The 21,368-nt window shown below is 53.6% G+C and overlaps 2 protein-coding genes and 1 pseudogene across 2 annotated transcripts in view; 1 reads left to right on the top strand and 2 right to left on the bottom strand.

Annotated features, from left to right (window-relative positions):
* Nucleotides 1-19,274, bottom strand: part of piwil2 (piwi-like RNA-mediated gene silencing 2) — a 58,083-nt gene extending 38,809 nt beyond the window's left edge. Inside the window, 7 exon segments of the mRNA XM_070866357.1 lie at nt 1,784-1,989; nt 4,523-4,633; nt 7,340-7,540; nt 9,546-9,672; nt 12,858-12,939; nt 18,812-19,050; nt 19,153-19,274. Of these exon segments, the coding sequence (XP_070722458.1) occupies nt 1,784-1,989; nt 4,523-4,633; nt 7,340-7,540; nt 9,546-9,672; nt 12,858-12,939; nt 18,812-19,030 (946 nt within the window). The 5' untranslated portion in view covers nt 19,031-19,050; nt 19,153-19,274.
* On the bottom strand, nt 11,168-11,904 carry LOC139235154 (HAUS augmin-like complex subunit 4; annotated as a pseudogene).
* Nucleotides 19,275-19,379: 105 nt separating the features above from the next.
* The window catches only part of LOC139234660 (drebrin-like protein B), a 37,537-nt gene continuing 35,548 nt past the window's right edge, over nt 19,380-21,368 (top strand). Inside the window, exon 1 of the mRNA XM_070865342.1 lies at nt 19,380-19,414. Coding sequence (XP_070721443.1) covers nt 19,380-19,414 — 35 coding nt within the window. The remainder of the gene's footprint in view (nt 19,415-21,368) is intronic.

Below are 21,368 nucleotides of genomic sequence, written 5' to 3'. Positions count from 1 at the left end.
ATCTGACTCAGGAGTCATTGCCAAACACCAGAGCTCAAAGCCAAGCTGCTTTAGCCTTACGACGATTGCATAAAGAGCATCTTTCGGGGGAGATCACCTCTTGCTTTCCATATTTCGCACCGGCAATGCAGAAATAAGGATGTTATTTATTATAAGTTATAGTTTCAAACAATCGCCCAATGGAAACCCTTTTGAGAGTGAAGGGTTTTGGGGTGCGGGCAGCGAGTGGAGCCGAGTCCATGATCAGATCAGCCATGATCTTATTGACTGGTGGAGCAGGCTCGAGGGGCAGAATGGTCCACTCCTGCTCCTATTTCTTTTGTTCTTATGTTCTATTTGACAACCCACAGATCCTACGCTACAAACTGTGACCGCTCACTCCCTTGCTCTCGCAGTCCTACACTGGCTCCCAGTCCACCAACACCTCCATTTTAAATTCTCATCCTCGTGCTCAAATCCATCCATGGCCTCTCCCCTCCTCAGATTTGATGTGGGGGGCCGGGGGGAGAAGTTCTAAGACAACATTTGTCTTCCAAGTACAATATACAGGTCAAATCCCAATATCATGCATGTTTAAGGACATGTCTTAGGAAATCTTCCACAAGCCATCCTGATGTCACTGTTACACCTCGGAACCGGAGGGATTCTCTTCAGTGCTCAAGATGGCCTTTTCCCCGTCAAAAACTTATTCATACATAGCTCTGCAAACCTGGAAATATTTAGCATCTACATACACACGAGAGACAAAGAACAATGTCCCAAAGCATTTCAATCACTTTTGAAGTGGAGTCACTGTTGTAAAGTTGGCAATGCGGCAGCCAATTATCACACAGCCTGCTCCCACAATCAGTAATGTGACAAATGGCCATTTAACCTGATGTTGGTCGAAAGATAAACATTAGCAAGGACACCAGGGAGAACTCGCCTACTCTTCTTCCAATAGTGGCCGTGGGACATTTACCTCTACCCGAGAGGGCACACGGGGCCTAGGTTCAACGTCGGATCTGAAAGACGCCCCCTCCAACAGTGCGGCACTCCCTTAGTACTGCCCCTCCGACAGTGCGGCGCTCCCTCAGTACTGCCCCTCCGACAGTGCGGCGCTCCCTCAGTACTGCCCCTCCGACAGTGCGGCGCTCCCTCAGTACTGCCCCTCCGACAGTGCGGCGCTCCCTCAGTACTGCCCCTCCGACAGTGCGGCGCTCCCTCAGTACTGCCCCTCCGACAGTGCGTCACTCTCTCAGTACTGCCCCTCCCACAGTGCTGCGCTCCCTCAGTACTGCCTCTCCCACAGTGCGTCACTCCCTCAGTACTGCCCCTCCCTCAGTACTGCCCTTCCCACAGTGCGTCACTCTCTCAGTACTGCCCCTCCCAGTGCGCCACTCCCTTAGTACTGCCCCTCCGACAGTGCGGCGCTCCCTCAGTACTGCCCCTCCGACAGTGCGCCACTCCCTCAGTACTGCCCCTCCGACAGTGCGGCGCTCCCTCAGTACTGCCCCTCCGACAGTGCGCCACTCCCTCAGTACTGCCCCTCCGACAGTGCGCCACTCCCTCAGTACTGCCCCTCCGACAGTGCGGCGCTCCCTCAGTACTGCCCCTCCGACAGTGCGGCGCTCCCTCAGTACTGCCCCTCCGACAGTGCGCCGCTCCCTCTGTACTGCCCCACCCCCCCCCACCCCCACCGACAGTGCAGCACTCCCTCAGTACTGCATCTTATGTGCTCAAGTCTCTGGAGTGGGACTCGAAGCCACAACCTTCTGAATCAGAGGCGAGAGTGCTCGGTTGCCACACGCACCCACTTCAACTGAGGTATTGAAATATTGATGAGTAAACGGGGTGGATCACAAGGATTGAAAGTTGAAAGTTGGGCATACCTTGGACAGTTTCACAGGCAGGTAGAGTATGGTGCCGTCAAAAGCGGTGACTTGTCCAGTAACTGGCCGATGCTCCTTCAACATTGCATAGCGTATATTCCGACATTCTATATTAGGACTGAAGTTTGAGAGAGTGAAGTAAAGCGAAGCGCTTTGCAGCAGTTGTTACGCAGAAATGAACCGAACCGGGAGCGTAATGTGCAATGCTCCCCGTCATTTATTTTTGGGCTGCACAGCCGATTCAAAATTCCACGCATGCTCGTGTTTCTCACTTGTCATGCTGGCTCACCAACTGCGCGGTTCCCCTGGAGCGCTGCGCAGCTTAAAGGCAACATTGGTAATGTGTATGCTCGGCAATACTACACACCAACACGACAATGGGTAGAATCAGACACACCCTGAATAGGAAGTGTAGCTGAAGGCATAACCATTAAATTTGAATGCCACTTCTCGATGAAGCAATTCAGGGATCGTATACAAAGTCCAATGGAACGGATTTAAAGTTCTGCCATTTCCCCAACCACTTTAATGCAAGTACATGCCAGGAGCTCAGTACCGCACTTGGAAACAAGGTTTTCCCTCCTGTCGCCTTTGGTTCTTTCGCCAATCACCTTAAACCTGTGTCCTCTGGTTCTCGACCCTTCCCCCAATGGGAACAGTCTCTCTCTTTCTATTCTGTCCAGACCCCTCATGATTTTGAACACCTCGATCAAATCTCCCCTCAACCTTCTCTGCTCCAAGGAGAACAACCCCAGCTTCTCCAGTCTATCCACGTAACTGAAGTCCCTCATCCCTGGAACCATTCTCGTAAATCTTTTCTGCTCCCTCTCTAAGGCCTTCACATCCTTCCCAAACTGCAGTGCCCAGAATTGGACACGGTGCTCCAGTTGAGGCCAAATCAGTGTTTTTTTTAAATCATAATATCCACGCTTTTGTACTCTATGCCTCTATTTATGAAGCCCAGGATGCTTGTAAGCTTTTTTAACCGCTTTCTCAACCTGCCCCGCCAGCTTCAATGATTTGTGCACACATACCCCCAGGTCTCTCTGTTCATGTGCCCCCTTTAGGATTGTATCGGCCATGTATCTTACATTATTATATCTAACTGTATCCTAACATGCTATACATGACTGTAATAAGATATGACCTGTAACCACCAGCATACCTCACCACAGGGGTGCACTTGCAAGAGACAGGTATATAAGGGCAGGTCTCAGGCAAGTGCAGCATTCCAGAGCTGTGAAATAAAGGTGCAGGTCCAGAGTGACCTTGACTTCACTACATGCCTCGTGTGAATCTGTACTGAGGGGACAGGACTTTACAGTATCCTTCAGTTTATATATCCTCTCCTCATTCTTTCAACCAAAATCTATCACTTCACACTTTCCTGCATTAAATTTCATCTGCCCCATGCCCGCCCATGCCACCAGCCTGTCTATATCCTCTTGAAGTCTATCACTATCCTCCTCACTGTTCACTATACTTTCATGTTTTGTGTCATCTGCAAATTTTGAAATAGTGCCCTGCACACCCACATCCAGTTCATTAATATATATCAGGAAAAGCAGCGGTCCCAGTACCGAGCCCTGGGGAATACCATTCTCGGCTGGAAAACCACCGTTCACCACTGCTCTCAGTTTCCTGCCCTGGTGTTTCCTGGGAGCGTGTCAACAGCGTGTCTGGCCAGTGCATTCGAATGGTGACTGAATAAATCGGCAGTAACAGAGGAGACAGTGAGAACACACGAGTGTGGGAGAGAGAGAGTGACGCATGTGGAGGGGGGGGGGAAGAAGAGGGAGAGGCAGAGAGAGGGAGAGGCAGAGAGAGGCAGAGAGTGCGCGCGGAGGGACGACGGCAGAGCGGGCCAGGCCGACCGACCGAGACACAGACCGAGAGAGACACGCCGGCCGACCGAGAGAGACCGACCGAGAGAGACACGCCGACCGACCGAGAGAGACACGCCGACCGACCGAGAGAGACACGCCGACCGACCGAGAGAGACACGCCGACCGACCGAGAGAGACACGCCGACCGACCGAGAGAGACACAGACAGACAGACAGACAGACAGACAGAGTGTGGGAGAGAGGGAAGATGCCGCTCTCTGGACAGGGCAGGACGGGCAATCCCCGGAAAGGTGCTGGGCTGAAATTCGAGGACGATGAGGAAGGAGGAGAGCAGCAGTAGTTATGGGGAAAAGCAGCTGTGTGGACAATTTCAGGTAGAGAGCAAGAAAAATGAAAACGATTGGGGAACACTGAGGTGGTAGTGAAAAAAAGGAAGAAGCATCACTTCAACAAGACCAGGACCCAATAGTACTTTGTTGCAGTTACAATTCCTGTGCCCCGGTCATGCTGCACCTTTCTCTATTAGTTATTGCTCTCCTTTGCTCTTTTCTCTTTCTACCCTTCTGTTTTTAACCCCCTGACTCAGGACTGCAGCGTTTGTCCCATTGCTGTAGCACGAGGGCTCACAGGTCAGTGGGGTTGATGACCAAGACTGACCCATGCATGCGAAACTCGTTTGCCCAGAAGGCTCTGTGCTGCTCCCTCACCCCGGACCCAACACCCGATGAGCAAATCCGCAATGTGGCACGCGCCCGCTGCTTGCGCCCATGGCGGGGCACAACGTGCGCAGGCTGCAGTCACGAACCTGAAGGTGACGTGGTACTGATACACGGCCTCGTTCCTGCAGTGTATTTTGATATAGTTTACTGCCAGAGGAATGGGCGTTCCCGATGATCCCTTCTTCACAACTGGCTCCCTGGATAAAACGCACAACAGGAATTAACACGGCCCGACAGTTTGCTGGGGCAAAACCCATTGTCAACTTCAACTGCAGTCGGTTAGCCTCGGGTATCGGACAACCAATGCTGCAGTGTGTCACTCAAACAATTCCCCCAACAACTTTCATGTCAAAGGGCAGCTGTGACGTGAAGGTGTTTCCACTCGTGTGTGGGGCGGGGGGGTAAAAAAAAAGAGTCCAAAATTAAAGGCCATCAATATAAGACAGTCACTAATGGGGAATTCAGGAGAAACTTCTTCATCCAGAGTGGTGAGAATGTGGAACTCGCTGCCACAGGGAGAGGTTGAGGTGAATAGTATCGATGCATTTAAGGGGAAGCTGGATAAACACATGAGGGAGAAAGGAATCGAAGGATATGGTGATGGGGTGAGATGGAGAGGGTGAGATGCAGAGGGTGGGAGGGGGCTGGTGTGGAGCATATGATCACACACCACCCTGACTGGGAAATCTATCTGCCATTCCTTCATCGTCGCCGGATCACAATCCTGGATCTGTGGGAACACCTCCACCACACGGACTGCAGCGGTTCAAGGCGGCGGCTCACCACCACCTTCTCACGGGCAATAAATGCCGGCCTTGCCAGCGATGCCAAAATCCCAGGAACGAATAAAAAAATAAATAAAACACCGGCACGGACTCGCTGGGCCAAATGGCCTGTGTGTGTAAATTCGATACAGCTCTGGGTACAAAGAACTATTTACAGCAGACACAGGCTGCCTGCAAGGTACGGAGGCCAGGACACTGAGCTCACGTCAAGCTGCATGTTAGTGCCCCGAGAGCAAGCCTTGCACAGCCTGAGGCCACGAGCAGCAGTCAGGGAGCCCAGTTAGAGCGGGGCACCCAGCCAGTCGCATTACAGGTGGCACATCAAACCCAAAGCAAGAAACTACTGGAGGCAGTAATGGGGAGAAGTTTGGTTTGGTACACGGGAGCAATGTGATCAAACGGCTTTGAGGGCCTTGCTCAGCTGAAGCCGAGTTGAACTCTCTGGGACAAGGTGCCCCAACAGGGAGCTGTCAGTACCACGACGACTGTCTTCTAACCAGGAGACATTTGCCACACAAACTACACCGTGATTCACCAAAATAAAAGCAGCCCCGTAGCCAGCCCAGCCCAGGGCAGGGCGAAGCACCCCATAGTCAGCCCAGCCCACGATAGGGCGAAGTGGCCCTCCGTCAGCCCAGCCCAGGGCAGGGCGAAGCGCCCCCCCCCCGTCAGCCCAGCCCAGGGCAAAGCGCCCCTCCGTCAGCCCAGCCCAGGGCAGGGCGAAGCGCCCCCCCGTCAGCCCAGCCCAGGAGAGGGCGAAGCGCCCCTCCGTCAGCCCAGCCCAGGAGAGGGCGAAGCGCCCCTCCGTCAGCCCAGCCCAGCCCAGGGCAGGGCGAAGCGCCCCCCCCATCAGCCCAGCCCAGGGCAGGGCGAAGCGCCCCTCCGTCAGCCCAGCCCAGGGCAGGGCGAAGCGCCCCTCCGTCAGCCCAGCCCAGGAGAGGGGGAAGCGCCCCTCCGTCAGCCCAGCCCAGGGCAGGGCGAAGCGCCCCTCCGTCAGCCCAGCCCAGGGCAGGGCGAAGCGCCCCTCCGTCAGCCCAGCCCAGGAGAGGGCGAAGCGCCCCTCCGTCAGCCGAGCCCAGGAGAGGGCGAAGCCCCCCTCTGTCAGCCCAGCCCAGGAGAGGGCGAAGCCCCCCTCTGTCAGCCCAGCCCAGGAGAGGGCGAAGCCCCCCTCAGTCAGCCCAGCCCAGGAGAGGGCGAAGCGGCCCCTCCGTCAGCCCAGCCCAGGAAAGGGCGAAGCAGCTCACAGTCAGCCCAGCCCAGGGCAGGGCGAAGCGCCCCTCCGTCAGCCCAGCCCAGGGCGAAGCGGCCCCTCCGTCAGCCCAGCCCAGGGCAGGGCGAAGCGGCCCCTCCGTCAGCCCAGCCCAGAGCAGGGCGAAGCGGCCCCTCCGTCAGCCCAGCCCAGAGCAGGGCGAAGCGCCCCTCCGTCAGCCCAGCCCAGGGCAGGGCGAAGCGGCCCCCCGTCAGCCCAGCCCAGGGCAGGGCGAAGCGGCCCCCCGTCAGCCCAGCCCAGGGCAGGGCGAAGCGGCCCCTCCGTCAGCCCAGCCCAGGGCAGGGCGAAGCGGCCCCTCCGTCAGCCCAGCCCAGGGCAGGGCGAAGCGGCCCCTCCGTCAGCCCAGCCCAGGGCAGGGCGAAGCGGCCCCTCCGTCAGCCCAGCCCAGGGCAGGGCGAAGCGGCCCCTCCGTCAGCCCAGCCCAGGGCAGGGCGAAGCGGCCCGCCGTCAGCCCAGCCCAGGGTAGGGCGAAGCGGCCCCTCCGTCAGCCCAGCCCAGGGCAGGGCGAAGCGGCCCCTCCGTCAGCCCAGCCCAGGGCAGGGCGAAGCGGCCCCTCCGTCAGCCCAGCCCAGGGCAGGGCGAAGCGGCCCCTCCGTCAGCCCAGCCCAGGGCAGGGCGAAGCGGCCCCTCCGTCAGCCCAGCCCAGGGCAGGGTGAAGCGGCCCCTCCGTCAGCCCAGCCCAGGGCAGGGCGAAGCGGCCCCTCCATCAGCCCAGCCCAGGGCAGGGCGAAGCGGCCCCTCCATCAGCCCAGCCCAGGGCAGGGCGAAGCGGCCCCTCCATCAGCCCAGCCCAGCCCAGGGCGAAGCAGCTCCCAGTCAGCGCAGAATTCTCCGTTCTACTGACTCACTCGTGAATTATTTTCTCCAAGGCTCCGGTGGCTGCCTCGCCGACAACGAACCTCCCGCCTCCGGGTGAAGGCACTGGCGAGATGGGAAGCATTCTGCACCTCGCCAGCGATGCTCGTCCTAACTGCAGCCCCTTCATCTGGGCTGCAAGCTCCTCAGTGTTGGAGAGAGCAGACTCGAGAGCTGGCTCTCGGCCTCGAAAGCTGGGGGAGGAGAATAATACATCCTGTAACAATTACCCCAAATTAGACACACTACTTTACAAATGGGACAGAATATTTTCCCCAACGAATGAATGAGAATTCCCACCCAGCAATTGATGGAAGTTACAATGCAAGTCTGTGGCCTGAGCTTTTGTGTGTGTGTGCATGTTTCTTAAGTTGTGAACTTTTCAACCGCAGCTCTCACAGCATACATGCTCACTCTCTGAGCCACAGCGCCACCAAAACTGGTGACAGTATGTCAGGGTGTACAGTCCGATCTCACTGTGCCTCAGCAACCTCTAAGTCAGGTCGTGGGTTCAAGTCCCACCCCAGAGACTGGAGTACATAATCCAGGCTGACATTCCAGCATTGCACTGTCGGAGGGGCAGTACTGAGGGAGCGCCGCACTGTCGGAGGGGCAGTACTGAGAGAGTGACGCACTGTGGGAAGGGCAGTACTGAGGGAGGGGCAGTACTGAGGGAGTGACGCACTGTGGGAGAGGCAGTACTGAGGGAGCGCAGCACTGTGGGAGGGGCAGTACTGAGAGAGTGACGCACTGTCAGAGGGGCAGTACTGAGGGAGCGCCGCACTGTCGGAGGGGCAGTACTGAGGGAGCGCCGCACTGTCGGAGGGGCAGTACTGAGGGAGCGCCGCACTGTCGGAGGGGCAGTACTGAGGGAGCGCCGCACTGTCGGAGGGGCAGTACTGAGGGAGCGCCGCACTGTCGGAGGGGCAGTACTGAGGGAGCGCCGCACTGTCGGAGGTGCCAACTTTCAACTAAGATGTTAAAGTGAGGCCCCAACTGCCTGTGGGATGTAAAAGATCCCACGGCACTATTTCGAACAAGAGCATGGGAGTTTTGCTCGGTGTCAATAGTTATGCTTCAAACAACATCATTAAAACTGATTATCTGGTCATTATTATATTTCCAATTGTGGGAGCTTGCTGTGCAAATTGGCTGCCGAGTTTCCTACATTACAACAGTGACTACACTTCAAACAGTACTTCATCGACTGTGAAGCGCTTTGGGACGTGCTGCGGACATGAGAGGCGCCATAGAAGTGCAAGTCTTTTTTGTCCGACTGAAACCACTGAAGCAGCAACTGTAGAAACAGACAGGCCAGCCCCTGCCGACGGGCCTCAAGTCCTCGCCGGTCTGTTTCCATCCTTGTATGGTTCCACACCCTTAAGAAAATTGGGACCTATGGGCGGGTGTGGTTTATGCAGGTCTAGTGACGAGTCATGGATAATCAAGGTCTCCGAGAGGGGAGGAGGAGAAGGAAATGCTCTGAAGCGGGTTTTTTGCGATACCAGTGATTGCGGAGATTAGGCGCGGACGGGCCAATGGTCTTTTCCCATCATATCTCCTGATGCAGGTAGGGAACACTCGACCTGCCCAGTCTGTAGCAGCTAACTGCTGGGAGAAGAGTTGCTGCAAATCGTGCAATCAAGCGCCCCGTGAACTCTCCCACCTACCCAGGCACTGGGATCGGGGCACTGCCTGGCTGGAATCACAGCCCTCCCTCAGGTATGCAGCCAACCATGGCGGGGAGGCTTGCATGCTGGAACTCCTGGTAGGGGCCAGACTAAAGGCAATCCATCACCCTCTGGGTAAAGAGCTGCAAGTCAGGCCAACAACCTGTCAAAGTAAAAATAGCTTTGGTTTCTGAGACAACCCAGACTGTTACATGCTGGAAAATATCCGCTTCGACAGTGGATGTAAGGCAAGAGAATCTGATCGGAGTCAGATACCTTGGCCTGGACAAACAGCAGTGGAAGAACTTGGTTGCATCTTGTGTCAGTAGACGGAAGACTAACTCCAAGTCTCAGCAGCTGAATCAGGGGGCGCGCGGGTCGGGGCCCGCCCGGTTCCTGGGGGGGGGGGGGTGGTGAGGGTCATGCAACGCCGGGGGGGGGGGGGGGGGGGGGAGGGGGAGGGGCACGCAGGGGGTGGGAGAGGGGCGCCGGAGGTCAGGGGTCAGCCTTGCACCTTTGCTGTCCTCACCTGCCTTGGTCAGAGGTCCACTGCTTTGCTGCTCTTGCTGGAAAGGCATCTCCAGCTGCCTGACACACTTCATGTTTAAACCCCTTGAGCAGCTCGCTGGATATTCCTCGACCCAACAGCCCCCGACCTGTGAGGGAGTGAAGAATACAAATTCAGCAAAGCCATGCACAGCATCGGCACCCAACCGTTGAATGGGGAAAGCAGGGGGGCCGGGGGGGGGGGAATCATTCATAACTATACAAGTCACCCACCAAGCTCTGGAATTCCTTCCTAAACCTCTCCACCTCCTTTAAAACAATATGGTGCCATGTTGCTTCCAAGGACATCAGGTGCGAGAGAGCAAACAGGGCCCAGACGGAGCCCCATCATACGGTGACACAACACTGCCCCCAGAGCAGACCCCTACCGTACGGTGACACGACACTGCCCCAGAGCCCCACCGTACAGTGACACTACACTGCCCCAGAGCCCCACTGTACGGTGACAAGACACTGCCCCAGAGCCCCACCATACGGTGACATTACACTGCCCCAGAGCCCCACCGTACAGTGGCACTACACTGCCTGAGCCGAGCCCCACCGCACGCAGTGCCACACTGCCCCCAGACAGAGCCCCGTCCATTGCCGTGCAATGCAGAAACATTTAACAATGGATTGCAACACGGAGTTGCAGAAGACAAAAGCAAAATACCGCGGATGCTGGAATCCGAAATAAAAACTGAAACTGCTGGAAATCTCAGCTGGTCAGGCAGCTTCTGTGGAGAGACAGAGTTAACTTTTCAAGTCTGTGACCCTTCGTCAGAACAACGTCCTGCTTCCCCAACATACACGTGGCCAGGGTTTGTGTCCGAGCCACCCTCACCCAAACAATATTGCTCAGGGAGCAGCGGATAGTGTCCCCTGCAATGTGCCACACCAGCTGCCTGACAAACCAGCATTTTACACACATTCAGCCCAACTGCTCGATGCGTCTTTATGCTCCACACTGGCCTCTCCCGTCCCATCAGCATATCCCTACTGGATTTATTACCGACTATCTTCTTTTTATGACTCTTCTATATTGCTTAAAGATGATGTTCCTAACCAAATAAGGGTATATGAAAGCATCTGTGGCCAAATGCTGGGTACAAGCAAACACCCGGGGCGGGGGGGGGAAGGGGCAGCGGACTGCACCCTGGGGGGAGGAGGGAGCTGCACCCCAGGGAGAGGAGTGGGGTGGTGGGAGGGGCTGCACCCCGGTGGGGGGGGGGGGGGGGGAAGGGGCTGCACCCCGGGAGGGGGGGGGGCTCTCACCCACTGAGCTTCTGATCGCACATTGATGCGCGGGTAGACAAATACATCTCGACTCGAGGGCTGTCTCTGCCAGTCTAGCCGAGTCAGACAGCCATGCCGCCTTCCCAGCGATGGGAGCAGCACTACCCAAAGCCAGCGCGCGGCAGGGGAAGGACAAAGAGAGTGATTATCGGCCGGGTCCGAATGGGCGAGCAATGGTTAGCAAAGCAGCATCCAACATCCCGGGCTGATTCTTATCTGGGACAGAAGCACGGGTACACCCCATGGCCCAAGCTTGGTGAACATGGCCTTGCTCTGCAGCATGAGATATACCCCCAGATCCTGGTCCTGCTACGAGTCCAGCTCGTGCCGCTCAATCAGCTCCAGCAACATCTGGAAACTGCGATACATTGCCGTGAGGTCAGTGATGGTCTCCCTGGCGATGATGGTCTGGCTCTCTCGGTTCCGATCTCGCTCACTCTCCTGTCGCTGCCGGTCATTCGGCAACATCTCCGGCATCGCCCCACATTTCGTCCGCTTCAGCACCTCACCGTTACGGTCGTATTCTGGCCGATAGTAGCAGAGAACAGCGAAGCACTTCTCCCTCAGCCTCGTCTCCATCTCCAACACCAGCCTTTGCCTCATTGCCTGGACCTCTCGAGCTTCAGGCAGCAGCTCCAGCAGGTGATGCCTCTCTATGCCCGAGCAGCGGTGGGCAGGATTTGGCCACTATCATCTCCCGGGTGTCTAACCGTCTGTAACATGTCGCCAGCACCTGGCACTGTTCCAGCGTTTTAAACAACTGCCGATCCTCCGGACTGCCTGGGTTCTCCCATCAGGTGACGTGATGCTCCGTCACTACCTCCCACAGCACTCGCTCCATCGCCCCGGAGCACAGCCAGTTCAGTTTCCGCTTCCTAAGCTCGCCCCCGGCCTTTTCCAGCTGCCTCTTAACCCGGTCTGGTCCATGCAGTCCACCAGGTGCAGCAGCAACTTTGCGAATTTGGGGTAATGGGACAACTCCTTGGCCCCAGGGTCAAGTCCAGCAGATGCCGATTTACTGCCCGGCTCAGTTGCTCGGCCTCCATCGCCCACCCAGAGAGCGAGAAGTCTCAGCTCCAAGTTCCGCCGCTCAGAAACCTCGGAGCCTCAGCTTGGAGCTCCGCCTCAGCGCTTTCGAAGCTCCGCCTCAGAGCTTCCAACTTCCCCGCCGCCCTATGTTGCTCGATGAACCTGGAGCTCCAGCACCAGCTGTTCGGTCGTGACAGCGTGGAAGCACATCAACGGAGCAGGGAGGTGCTGCTCAAGGAGCTTGCGGGTCATCAGCGGAGCGCCAAGGCCCTGTAACACATTCTGGGCAGCGAGTTCGAGGAGCTGGCCGCCGAGTACCATCGTCCAAGGGAGCTATTCGCCAACAAGGAGTTCTGCATGTCCTGGGCCGAGGGCCAAGGGAGTGGTGGTGGGGGGGGAGCAGCCTCGAGGCGGGATCGGTGTGGTAGAGCGACCCCCCCTGCCCCCATCACATGCACGCTCTCTCCTTCCCGCTTAACCGCCCTGCACTGCCAAGGCAGATAGGAGAGAGGGGAGGTGTGTATAGGGGATAGTGTATAGCGTGCAGTGCGGGCAGGTACAGCAGAAACGGCGAGAGATTGCAGAGGGATGTGACCGGGGCCCAGGAGAGGCGCGTGTTCGGGGTCCAGAAGAGGAGCGGGCCCAGGGACAGCACGGACCAGCCCACACTGCGATATGTGTGCGCACTGGGTCTGTGCAGCAGAGCTGGTCTCCAATCGTGCTGGTTAACCCTTGCCACTGGACCAAGACCTAGTCAAGCCCGTGTGGTGGCTGATGTGCAACAGCCATCACACGTTAAAAAAAACCACGCACAGGCATCTTCCACCCCTCAGGATGTAGTTCAGGACCTGGAATATTAGGTCCTTCACTCGAACACCTGTGAACTCATCCCTTTTTGGCGTGGAAGCAAGTCATCCTCGTTTCAAGGGACTGCCTATGATGATGATGACACTCACACAGACACACTCACCAAGGTGATCTCCTCGTCCGTACAGTTCGAACAGCGGCAGTGAGGCTAGACCTCGGATTAGTCCAGCCGAGCGACCCAGCGGCTGGGAAAACAAACTGATGGTTAGAACGATCTTACATTTATATCGCCTGAGAGCACCCGTCACCCCCTCAGCACCTACCAAAGCGCCTCACAGCCAATGAAGTACTTTTTGAAGTGTAGTCACTGTAGCAATGTGGGAACCACAGCAGCAAATTTACACACAGCAAGCTCCCACAGGCAGTAACGAGATAATTTCGTCCAGATAATCTGTCTTTTAGCGATGTTACATGAAGGATATAAACAGGTATTGGCCAAAAACTCCACACGAGAGTGGAGAGCCTTCGGTTTAACATCTCAACTGAAAGACAGCACCTCCAACAGTGCAGCACTCCCTCAGTACTGCCCTTCCGACAGTGCGGCACTCCCTCAGTACTCCCCTCCGACAGTGCGGCACTCCCTCAGTACTCCCCTCCGACAGTGCGGCACTCCCTCAGTACTGCCCCTCCGACAGTGCGGCACTTCCTCAGTACTGCCCCTCTGACAGTGCAGCACTCCCTCAGTACTGCACCGGGAGCGTCGGCAGGATCATGAGCTCAAATTGTGAGATATTGGAAACCAGTGGTTTGGGACGTGCGGTCGGTGACCCCTTCATCAGCAGCCAGCTTAAGGGACACATCATGCAAAGGACTCCCAGCAACAGTTCCTAAAGAAGATTTCCCAGAAGGTGGGTGTTGGGGGGAGTGAGGGAGGGCACGGGGCGGGGAGGGAGGAGGGAGGGGCACGGAGCAGCGAGGGAGGGTGCGGGGGGGGGGGGGGGGGAAAGCAGGGAGGAAGGGCGCGGGGGGGGTGGGGGGGAGCGGGGAGGGAGGGCGCGAGGGAGCAGGGAGGGAGGGCGCGGGGGGAGCAGGGAGGGAGGGTGCGGAGGGGGGGGGGGGGGGAGAGCAGGGAGGGAGGGCGCGAGGGAGGGAGAGAGGGCGCGGGGGGGGGGGGGAGCAGGGAGGGAGGGAGGGCACGGGGGACAAATGAATAAGCAAACCACCCACTTCATAAACAGACAAATAACAAAGTCAGCTGCCCCTGAAAACAATTAAAATTCTTGACAAGCACACGGCCTGAAAGAATTTCAGAACAGCAGGGGTGGATTTCAACGTATAGCTCTGTATCAGGAGCACGAACCCTGACTGAAGGTCCCGGCCTGGCCAAGACTAGTTTGCATTAAGGGGGAGAAGATTCATTCAAGAATTAGTAAGAAATTCCACAGGCAGGCGGGGTTAATAACCAGAGGAGACAGATTTAAGACAATCGGCAAAAAACCAGAGGGGAGATGGTGAATGTTGTTTATGTAGCGAGTTGTTGTGATCGGGAACGCCTTGCCTGAAAGGGCGGTGGAGCAGATTCAATAGTAACGATCAACAGGGAATTGGATAAATACTTGAAAAGGAAAGATCAGTGGTGTCATGTATCTTACATTATTATATATAACTGTATCCTAACATCCCAAACATGACTGTAATAAGATATGACCTGTAACCACCAGCATACCTTACCACCAGGGTTGCACTTGCAAGAGACAGGTATTTCAGGACAGGTCTCAGGCAAGTGCAGCATTCCAGAGCTGTGAAATAAAGGTGCAGATCCAGAGTGACCTTGACTTCACTACATGCCTCGTGTGAATCTGTACTGAGGTGACAGGACTTTACAAGTGGGGCTGTGGGGAAAGAGCAGGGTGAGCGGGACTGATTGGATCGCTCTGTCACAGAGCCGGCACGGGCACGATGGGCTGAATGGCCTCCTCCTGTGCTGTACAGTCTATGATTCCAAGCTGAGAGACTGTCATATTTCCAAGATTTGTGAAATAGAATGTCACCATTTGCTCGACAACAAGTGATGTCTGGCCATTATTATATTGTGGTAGCTGTGTATCCCTCTAAGCAAGAGATTTACTAGCAACGTTTGACTGTTAACCACATGAGCTTTGGTATTAGTCCTTATAGAACAGTTTCAAGTACTCCAAGCAAGGACTGCCAGCAGAAAATTCAACATACCTGGCCAACCCTGCATAAAACGAAAGTGCTTACTTTCTCTATAGCGAGCAGAATTACATGGAAACTACATACTGCCCCCCTGTGGGGCATAGCAGGCACTGCAGAAAATACTCTGGTCCTGAGCCAAAGAGCAGTACGTGAGGTATAGAGAGGGTGTTTGCTTTATCGAGCTCACTCCTGCCAACAGGCTACTTACAAAGTGTACTATAAATGGACCCTGAGCTACCATGTTACCTCCTATAACCAGAGAAAATACTTCAAAGATAAGGCACTGAACTCCAACCTAATCAGAACACAAGGACATAAGATATAGGAGGAGTAGGCCAATTGGTCCCTCGAGGCTGCTCCGCCATTCAATAAGATCATGCCTGATCTGATCTTGCCCTCAGCTCCACTTCCCTGCCTGCTCCCCATAACTCTCCTGTAGTTCAAAAATCTGTCTATCTCCACCTTAAATATACTCAACGACCCAGCCACCACAGCTCTCTGGGGCAGAGAATTCTAGATTTACAACCCTCAGAAGAAATTCCTTCTCATCTCAATTCCAAATAGGTGACCCCTTATTCTGAGACTATGTCCCCTAGTTTTAGTTTCTCCCACGAGGTAAAACATGCTCTCTGCATTGACCTTGTCCAGCCCCCCCAGTATCATATATGTTTCAATAAGATTACCTCTCATTCTTCTAAACTCCAATGAGTATAGATCCAACCTTTCTTCATGTCAACCCCTTCATCTCAGGAATCAACCGAGTGACCCTTCTCTGAACAGCCTCCAATGTAAGTATATCCCTCCTTAAATAAAGAGACCAAAACTGTAAACTGTATGCATTACTCGAGGTGTGATCCTGTACAGGTGTAGCAGGACTTCTCTGCTTTTATACTCCACCCCCCTTGCAATAAAGGCCAACATTCCATTTGCCTTCCTGATTACTTGCTAACTTTGTGGTTCATGCACAAGGACCCCCAGATCCCTCTGTACTGCAGCATTTTGTAATCTCTCCCCATTTAAATTATAATTTGCTTTTTATTTTTCCTGCTAGAGTGGATACCCTCACAATTTCCCACATTATGGGCTCAAGTTTCGGACACCCGCTAGAACGGCGCACATCGGAGAGGCCCGCCTAATTTGTAGAACAAAAATTGCGCCGAATACTTACCTCTCGATTCTCCGATATCTGTAGGCCCATTTCCACCTCGGCGCGGCGCAGCAGGAGCTGCTGGGGGAAGAGCTACAGCCCTGCGCCAAAAACAGTGTCGGCAGCTGCACGCGTGCGCAGCAGCTCCCGGCGTCCTGTCTCCGGGGAGACGACCCTATCGTAGGCCGCCCGCCTCGCATCTTGTTGGGGCAGGCCCCGCCCGAAGTCGGCAGCGGCCCGGTATCATCGTCTTCTTTGCTCCCCCTGCCCCCATCTTCTTCTCTCCCCCTGACCCCCATCTTCTTCTCTCCCCCTGACCCCCATCTTCTTCGCTCCCCCTGACCCCCATCTTCTTCTCTCCCCCTGACCCCATCTTCTTCTCTCCCCCTGACCCCCATCTTCTTCTCTCCCCCTGACCCCCATCTTCTTCTCTCCACCATCCCCTTCTCTCTCTCTCTCTCTCTCTCTCTCCCCACCCCCCGCCCCGCTCTTCTCCCCGGTGCTGCAGTAGGTGAGTAGAAATAATTTTTTTATTTATTGCGTGATTTTTAATTTTTTTAATTTTTAATTTTTTTGGATTGATTTATTGGTTTATTTATTTATCATTTATTATTGATGATGGCTCTTTATTTGTAAAAGTGGAGTGTTTAATGTTTGCAAACCCCCCTTCCCTCGTTCCCTACGCCTGATTTACAAGTGTAGGCAAGGTTTTTCTGATGGTACTAAAATCTACACTGACTCCATTCTAAGTTAGTTTGGAGTAAGTTTTCGCTGCCTAAACTTGCAAAACAGGTGTAAGTGGCCGGGCACACCCCCTTTTGAAAAAAAAATCTGTTCTAAACTGAAACTGTTCTAACTGACTAGAACTGGAGCAAACTAAAGGCCGAGAATTGCAATTTCTAAGATACTCCATTCTAAACTAGTTGCTCCAAAAAAATAGGAGCAACTCAGGCCGATACTTGACCCCTATATTCCATCTGCCAAATGTTTGCATACTCATTTAGCCTGTCTATATCCCATTGCAGATTTTTTGTGTCCTCTTCACAATTTGCTTTCCCACCCATCTTTGTATCATCAGCAAACTTGGCGACATTACACTCGGTCCCTTCATCCAAGTCATTAATATAGATTGTAAATAGTCGAGGCCCCAGCACTGATCCATACGGTACCCTACTAGTTACTGTTTGCCAACCGGAAAATGACCCATTTTATGTTAGTTAGCCAATCCATGCTAATATATTACCCCCAACCCCGTGAGCTCTTATTTTGTGCAGTAACCTTTTATGTGGCACCTTATCGAATGCCTTCTGGGTGTCCAAATACACGACATCCACTGGTTCCCCTTTATCCACCCTGTTCATTACATCCTCAAAGAACGCCAGCAAATTTGTCAAACATGATTTCCCCTTCATAAAACCTGACTCTGCCTGACTCAATTATGCTTTTCCAAATGTCCTGCTACTGCTTCCTTAATAATGGACTCCAGCATTTTCACAACCACAGATGTTATGCCAACTGGTCTATAGTTTCCTGCTTTCTATCTCCCTCCTTTTTTTAAATAGGGGTGTTACATTTGCGGTTTTCCAATCTGCTGGGACCGCCCCAGAATCCAGGGAATTTTGGTGAATTACAACCAATGCATCCACTATATCTGCAGGTCCAGGGGACATATCTGCCTTTAGTCCCGTTATTTTACCAAGTACTTTTTCTTTTGTGATAGTGATTGTTTTAAGTTCCCCCTCCCTATAGCCCCTTGATTATCTATTATTGGGAAACTCGAAGACATCAACCTTGCCAACCCCTGATTATTTTATGTTCTACACAGCTCCAGAGATACCTGCAAAAGATATTAGAAGTGACATATATAATCAGTAAGAGGGACAGTGCTGGAATATACACAATTACTGGATCACAACAGTGACTGCACTTCATTGGCTGTGAAGCACTATGGGATGTCCTGAGGTCGAACGGCGCTGTAGAAATCCATGTTCTCTCTTGCAGAGCTGCGTGTTATTTTACACATGGTAAAACTCAACTATAAGCTACTGTTGTCTTCTGCATCTTTTAATACTTTCACTGAAGTTTTTTTTTTAAACTTGAAGGCCTTTGACACTCTCGCCCAGAGTGAGGGCTCTGGAGCTGAAGGGAGTTGTTTCAGCCTGAGCATGCAGTTTCCAAGGACATGTCAGTTATTTAGTCAGCTCTACTGGAACCATGTTTAGCTTCAGTCAAACACTTTTTGAGATAAACTTTACATTGATTGAGGCCATTTGTTGGAGAGAAACAGGCAGACACCCACTTCAAACATACCAACATGTGTAAACTAGCAAGGAGAAGCTTTTGCCTGCGACTATTATCATAAGAATCATCAATTTAACTTCACCATTTACAAAATCTGTGTTCAATTGGACTTTGCGGCTTTAAAGGGGAAATACTTCACCGTAACAGATTCATCACATTACACAGGGTAACAGCCATGCTGTACATCAGTTACTATTCCCAATGAGTGAAAGATGTGCGCCTAGAAATTGAGAATTTGATTGATGCACTGAGATTTGTGGCAATCTAAATAGATAGATTTTTGGATATTGAGGGAATCAGGGGATATGGGGACAGTGCAGGAAAGTGAAGTGGAGGTAGATTGGCCATGATCTTATTGAATGGTGGAGCAGACTCGAGGGGCCCGAATAGCCGACTCCTGCTCCTAATTCTTATGTTCCAAGATATTTTCATCCTTTTTCCAACATACGTACCGGGTAGGCCCGTCCAGGATAGGCAGCGAGATGCACGGTTTCCTGTGGGACATCTCCCACTGACTCTAGCCTCGGGGGCTGCACACGTGGAAATGTCCTCCCTCGCGCTGTGATTGCTCCCGGTTCCGGCACTGGCTGCTGCCAAGGTCCAGCAAAATGGGGGTCGAAGGCTGTACGAGGCAGGCCACCTCGGAGAGGGAGTCTAGCCCGATCGGACATCTAGTACGCAGGGCAGCCACCTGCGAAACAAGACACCCCTCACTGTAAGCTCACATTGTAACATCCCAGTGTTTCCTACGTGCTATACTTTGACCGACTCTGAATTATGGTAACACTCTCACCCCGGAGTCACAAGGGTATGGGTTTGAGTCCCACTCCAGAGATTTGAATCCCATAATCCAGGCTGATACTCCCAGTGCAGTACTGTCAGAGGTGCCATCTTTCGGATGAAACGTAAAACCAGGTGGACATAAAAGATCCCACGGTACTATTTCGAAGAGCAGGGGAGTTCTCTGTGGAGTCCTGGCCAATAATTATCCCTCAACCAACATCACTAAAACAGTTTATCATGACTGACAGCCGTAGTTCCTACATTACAGCAATGTACACACTTCAAAAGGTACTTCACTGGCTGTGAAGCACTTTGGGACATCCTGAGGTTGTGAACGGCGCTAGAGGTCCATTCTTTCCTTTACTATTTTCAGCCACAAACACATCATCCACCAAGGTGCAAAGAAATCAGCTCACTAACATTTCGGGCCCAAGTTTACACACGATAAAAAATGGGTGCCCCTCCGAGCTGGGCGCCTGTTTTTAGCGCCTAAAATGGCGCCGGAAAAAAAACGCGCGATTCTGGAGCGCCCTGCAGCTCCTTGTCTGTTTGGCGCGGAGCCTACACTCGCACCGATTTTGTAAGTGGGAGGGGGCGGGTACCATTTAAATTAGTTTTTTTTCTGCCGGCAACGCTGCGCGTGCGCGTTGGAGCGTTCGCGCACGCGCAGTGTGAAGGAAACATTGGCACTCGGCCATTTTTGTAGTTCTTTGTAGTTGTTTAATTTTTGAACATTTTTTAATAAAAGCTCATTGCCATCAGCACATCAGCACTGAGAAGGCTGCAGGAAGCCTCAGAAAGTTGAGGCAGCCGTTTCCCTCCCCCTCCCCGCCCGCCGTCGGGAACGAACGGCTTTCTCCTCCCCTCCTCCACCCCCCCGCGGGAACGAACGGCTTTCTCCTCCCCTCTTCCCCCACCCCACGGGAACGAACGCCTGCAGCATTCTCCCTGGCTGAAGCACTTTCACACAGGTAGGAAGATGGTTTATTTAATCTTTTCTTTTCTTATAAATGTTTATTCAGGTTGGATTTATTTGTATAATATTTGTATAAGTATAAATAAGGATTTATTATAGAATTTAATGACTTCCCTTCCCCCCCCCCACCTCGTTCTGACGCCTAATTTGTAACCTGCGCCTGATTTTTTAAATGTGTAGACAAGGTTTTTTCAGTTCTACAAAAATCTTCACTTGCTCCATTCTAAGTTAGTTTGGAGTACGTTTTCACTGATGAAACTTTGAAATCAGGCGTCAGTGGCCGGACACGCCCCCTTTTGAAGAAAAAATTCTGTTCCAAAGTGGAACTGTTCTACCTGACTAGAACTGCAGAGAAAAAAAATGTGGAGAATTGCGATTTCTAAGATAGTCCATTCTCCACCAGTTGCTCGTAAAAATCAGGCGCAAATCATGTGTAAACTTGGGCCCATAGTGTTGTAACCTAAAGAAGCCTCTTGGCAAAAAGCTTAAATGGTTAGTTCTCCGTTGGCTGGCTCTGTCAGCAAACTGGTTCTCACATTGTCCGTGAGCAACATTTTATCTTCAAAGTCTATGAGAGAAAAGAAAGTAGTAACACCTTGCATTTATATAGTGCCTTTCAAGTCCTCCCCCTCTCTTTCTCACTCTCACTCTCTTTCCCCCCTCAGTCTCTCTCCTTCCGCACCCCCTCCTCCACTCACTCACTCACACTCTCCCCCTCCCACACACACTCTCTCTCTCTCTCTCTCTCGTCCCCTCTCCCTCCCCCCACACTCACTCACTCGCCCCCTCCCTCCCACACGCTCACCCCTTCCCTCCCCCCCACACACTCACTCCCTCCCCCTCACACTCCCACATTCTTTCTCTCCCCCACACTCTCTCTCTCTCTCTCCTCCTCTCTCTCCTCCTCCCCTCTCTCTCTCTCTCTCTCTCTCTCTCTCTCTCTCTCTCTCTCTCGCCCCCTCTCCTCTCTCTCTCTCTCTCTCTCTCTCTCTCTTCCCCTCTCTCTCCCCCCCTCTCTCACTCTTCTCACTCTTCTCACTCTTCTCACTCTTTCCCTCTCTCTCTTTCTCTTCCCCCCCCCCTCTCTCTCTCTCTCCCCCCCCTCTCTCTCTCTCTCTCTCTCCCTTCCCCCTCTCCCCCTCGCCCCCCTTGCGCCCCCCCACCCCCCACCCCCCTCTTCTCTCGCCCCCGCTCTCTCTCTCCTCTCTCTCTCTCTCTCTCTCTCTCTCCCCCACCCTCTCTCTCTCCCC

This window comes from Pristiophorus japonicus, chromosome 22 (assembly GCF_044704955.1).
Source record: "Pristiophorus japonicus isolate sPriJap1 chromosome 22, sPriJap1.hap1, whole genome shotgun sequence".
In the NCBI taxonomy this organism is placed as follows: Eukaryota; Metazoa; Chordata; class Chondrichthyes; family Pristiophoridae; genus Pristiophorus; species Pristiophorus japonicus.
This window is presented reverse-complemented; position numbering and strand designations above follow the sequence as displayed.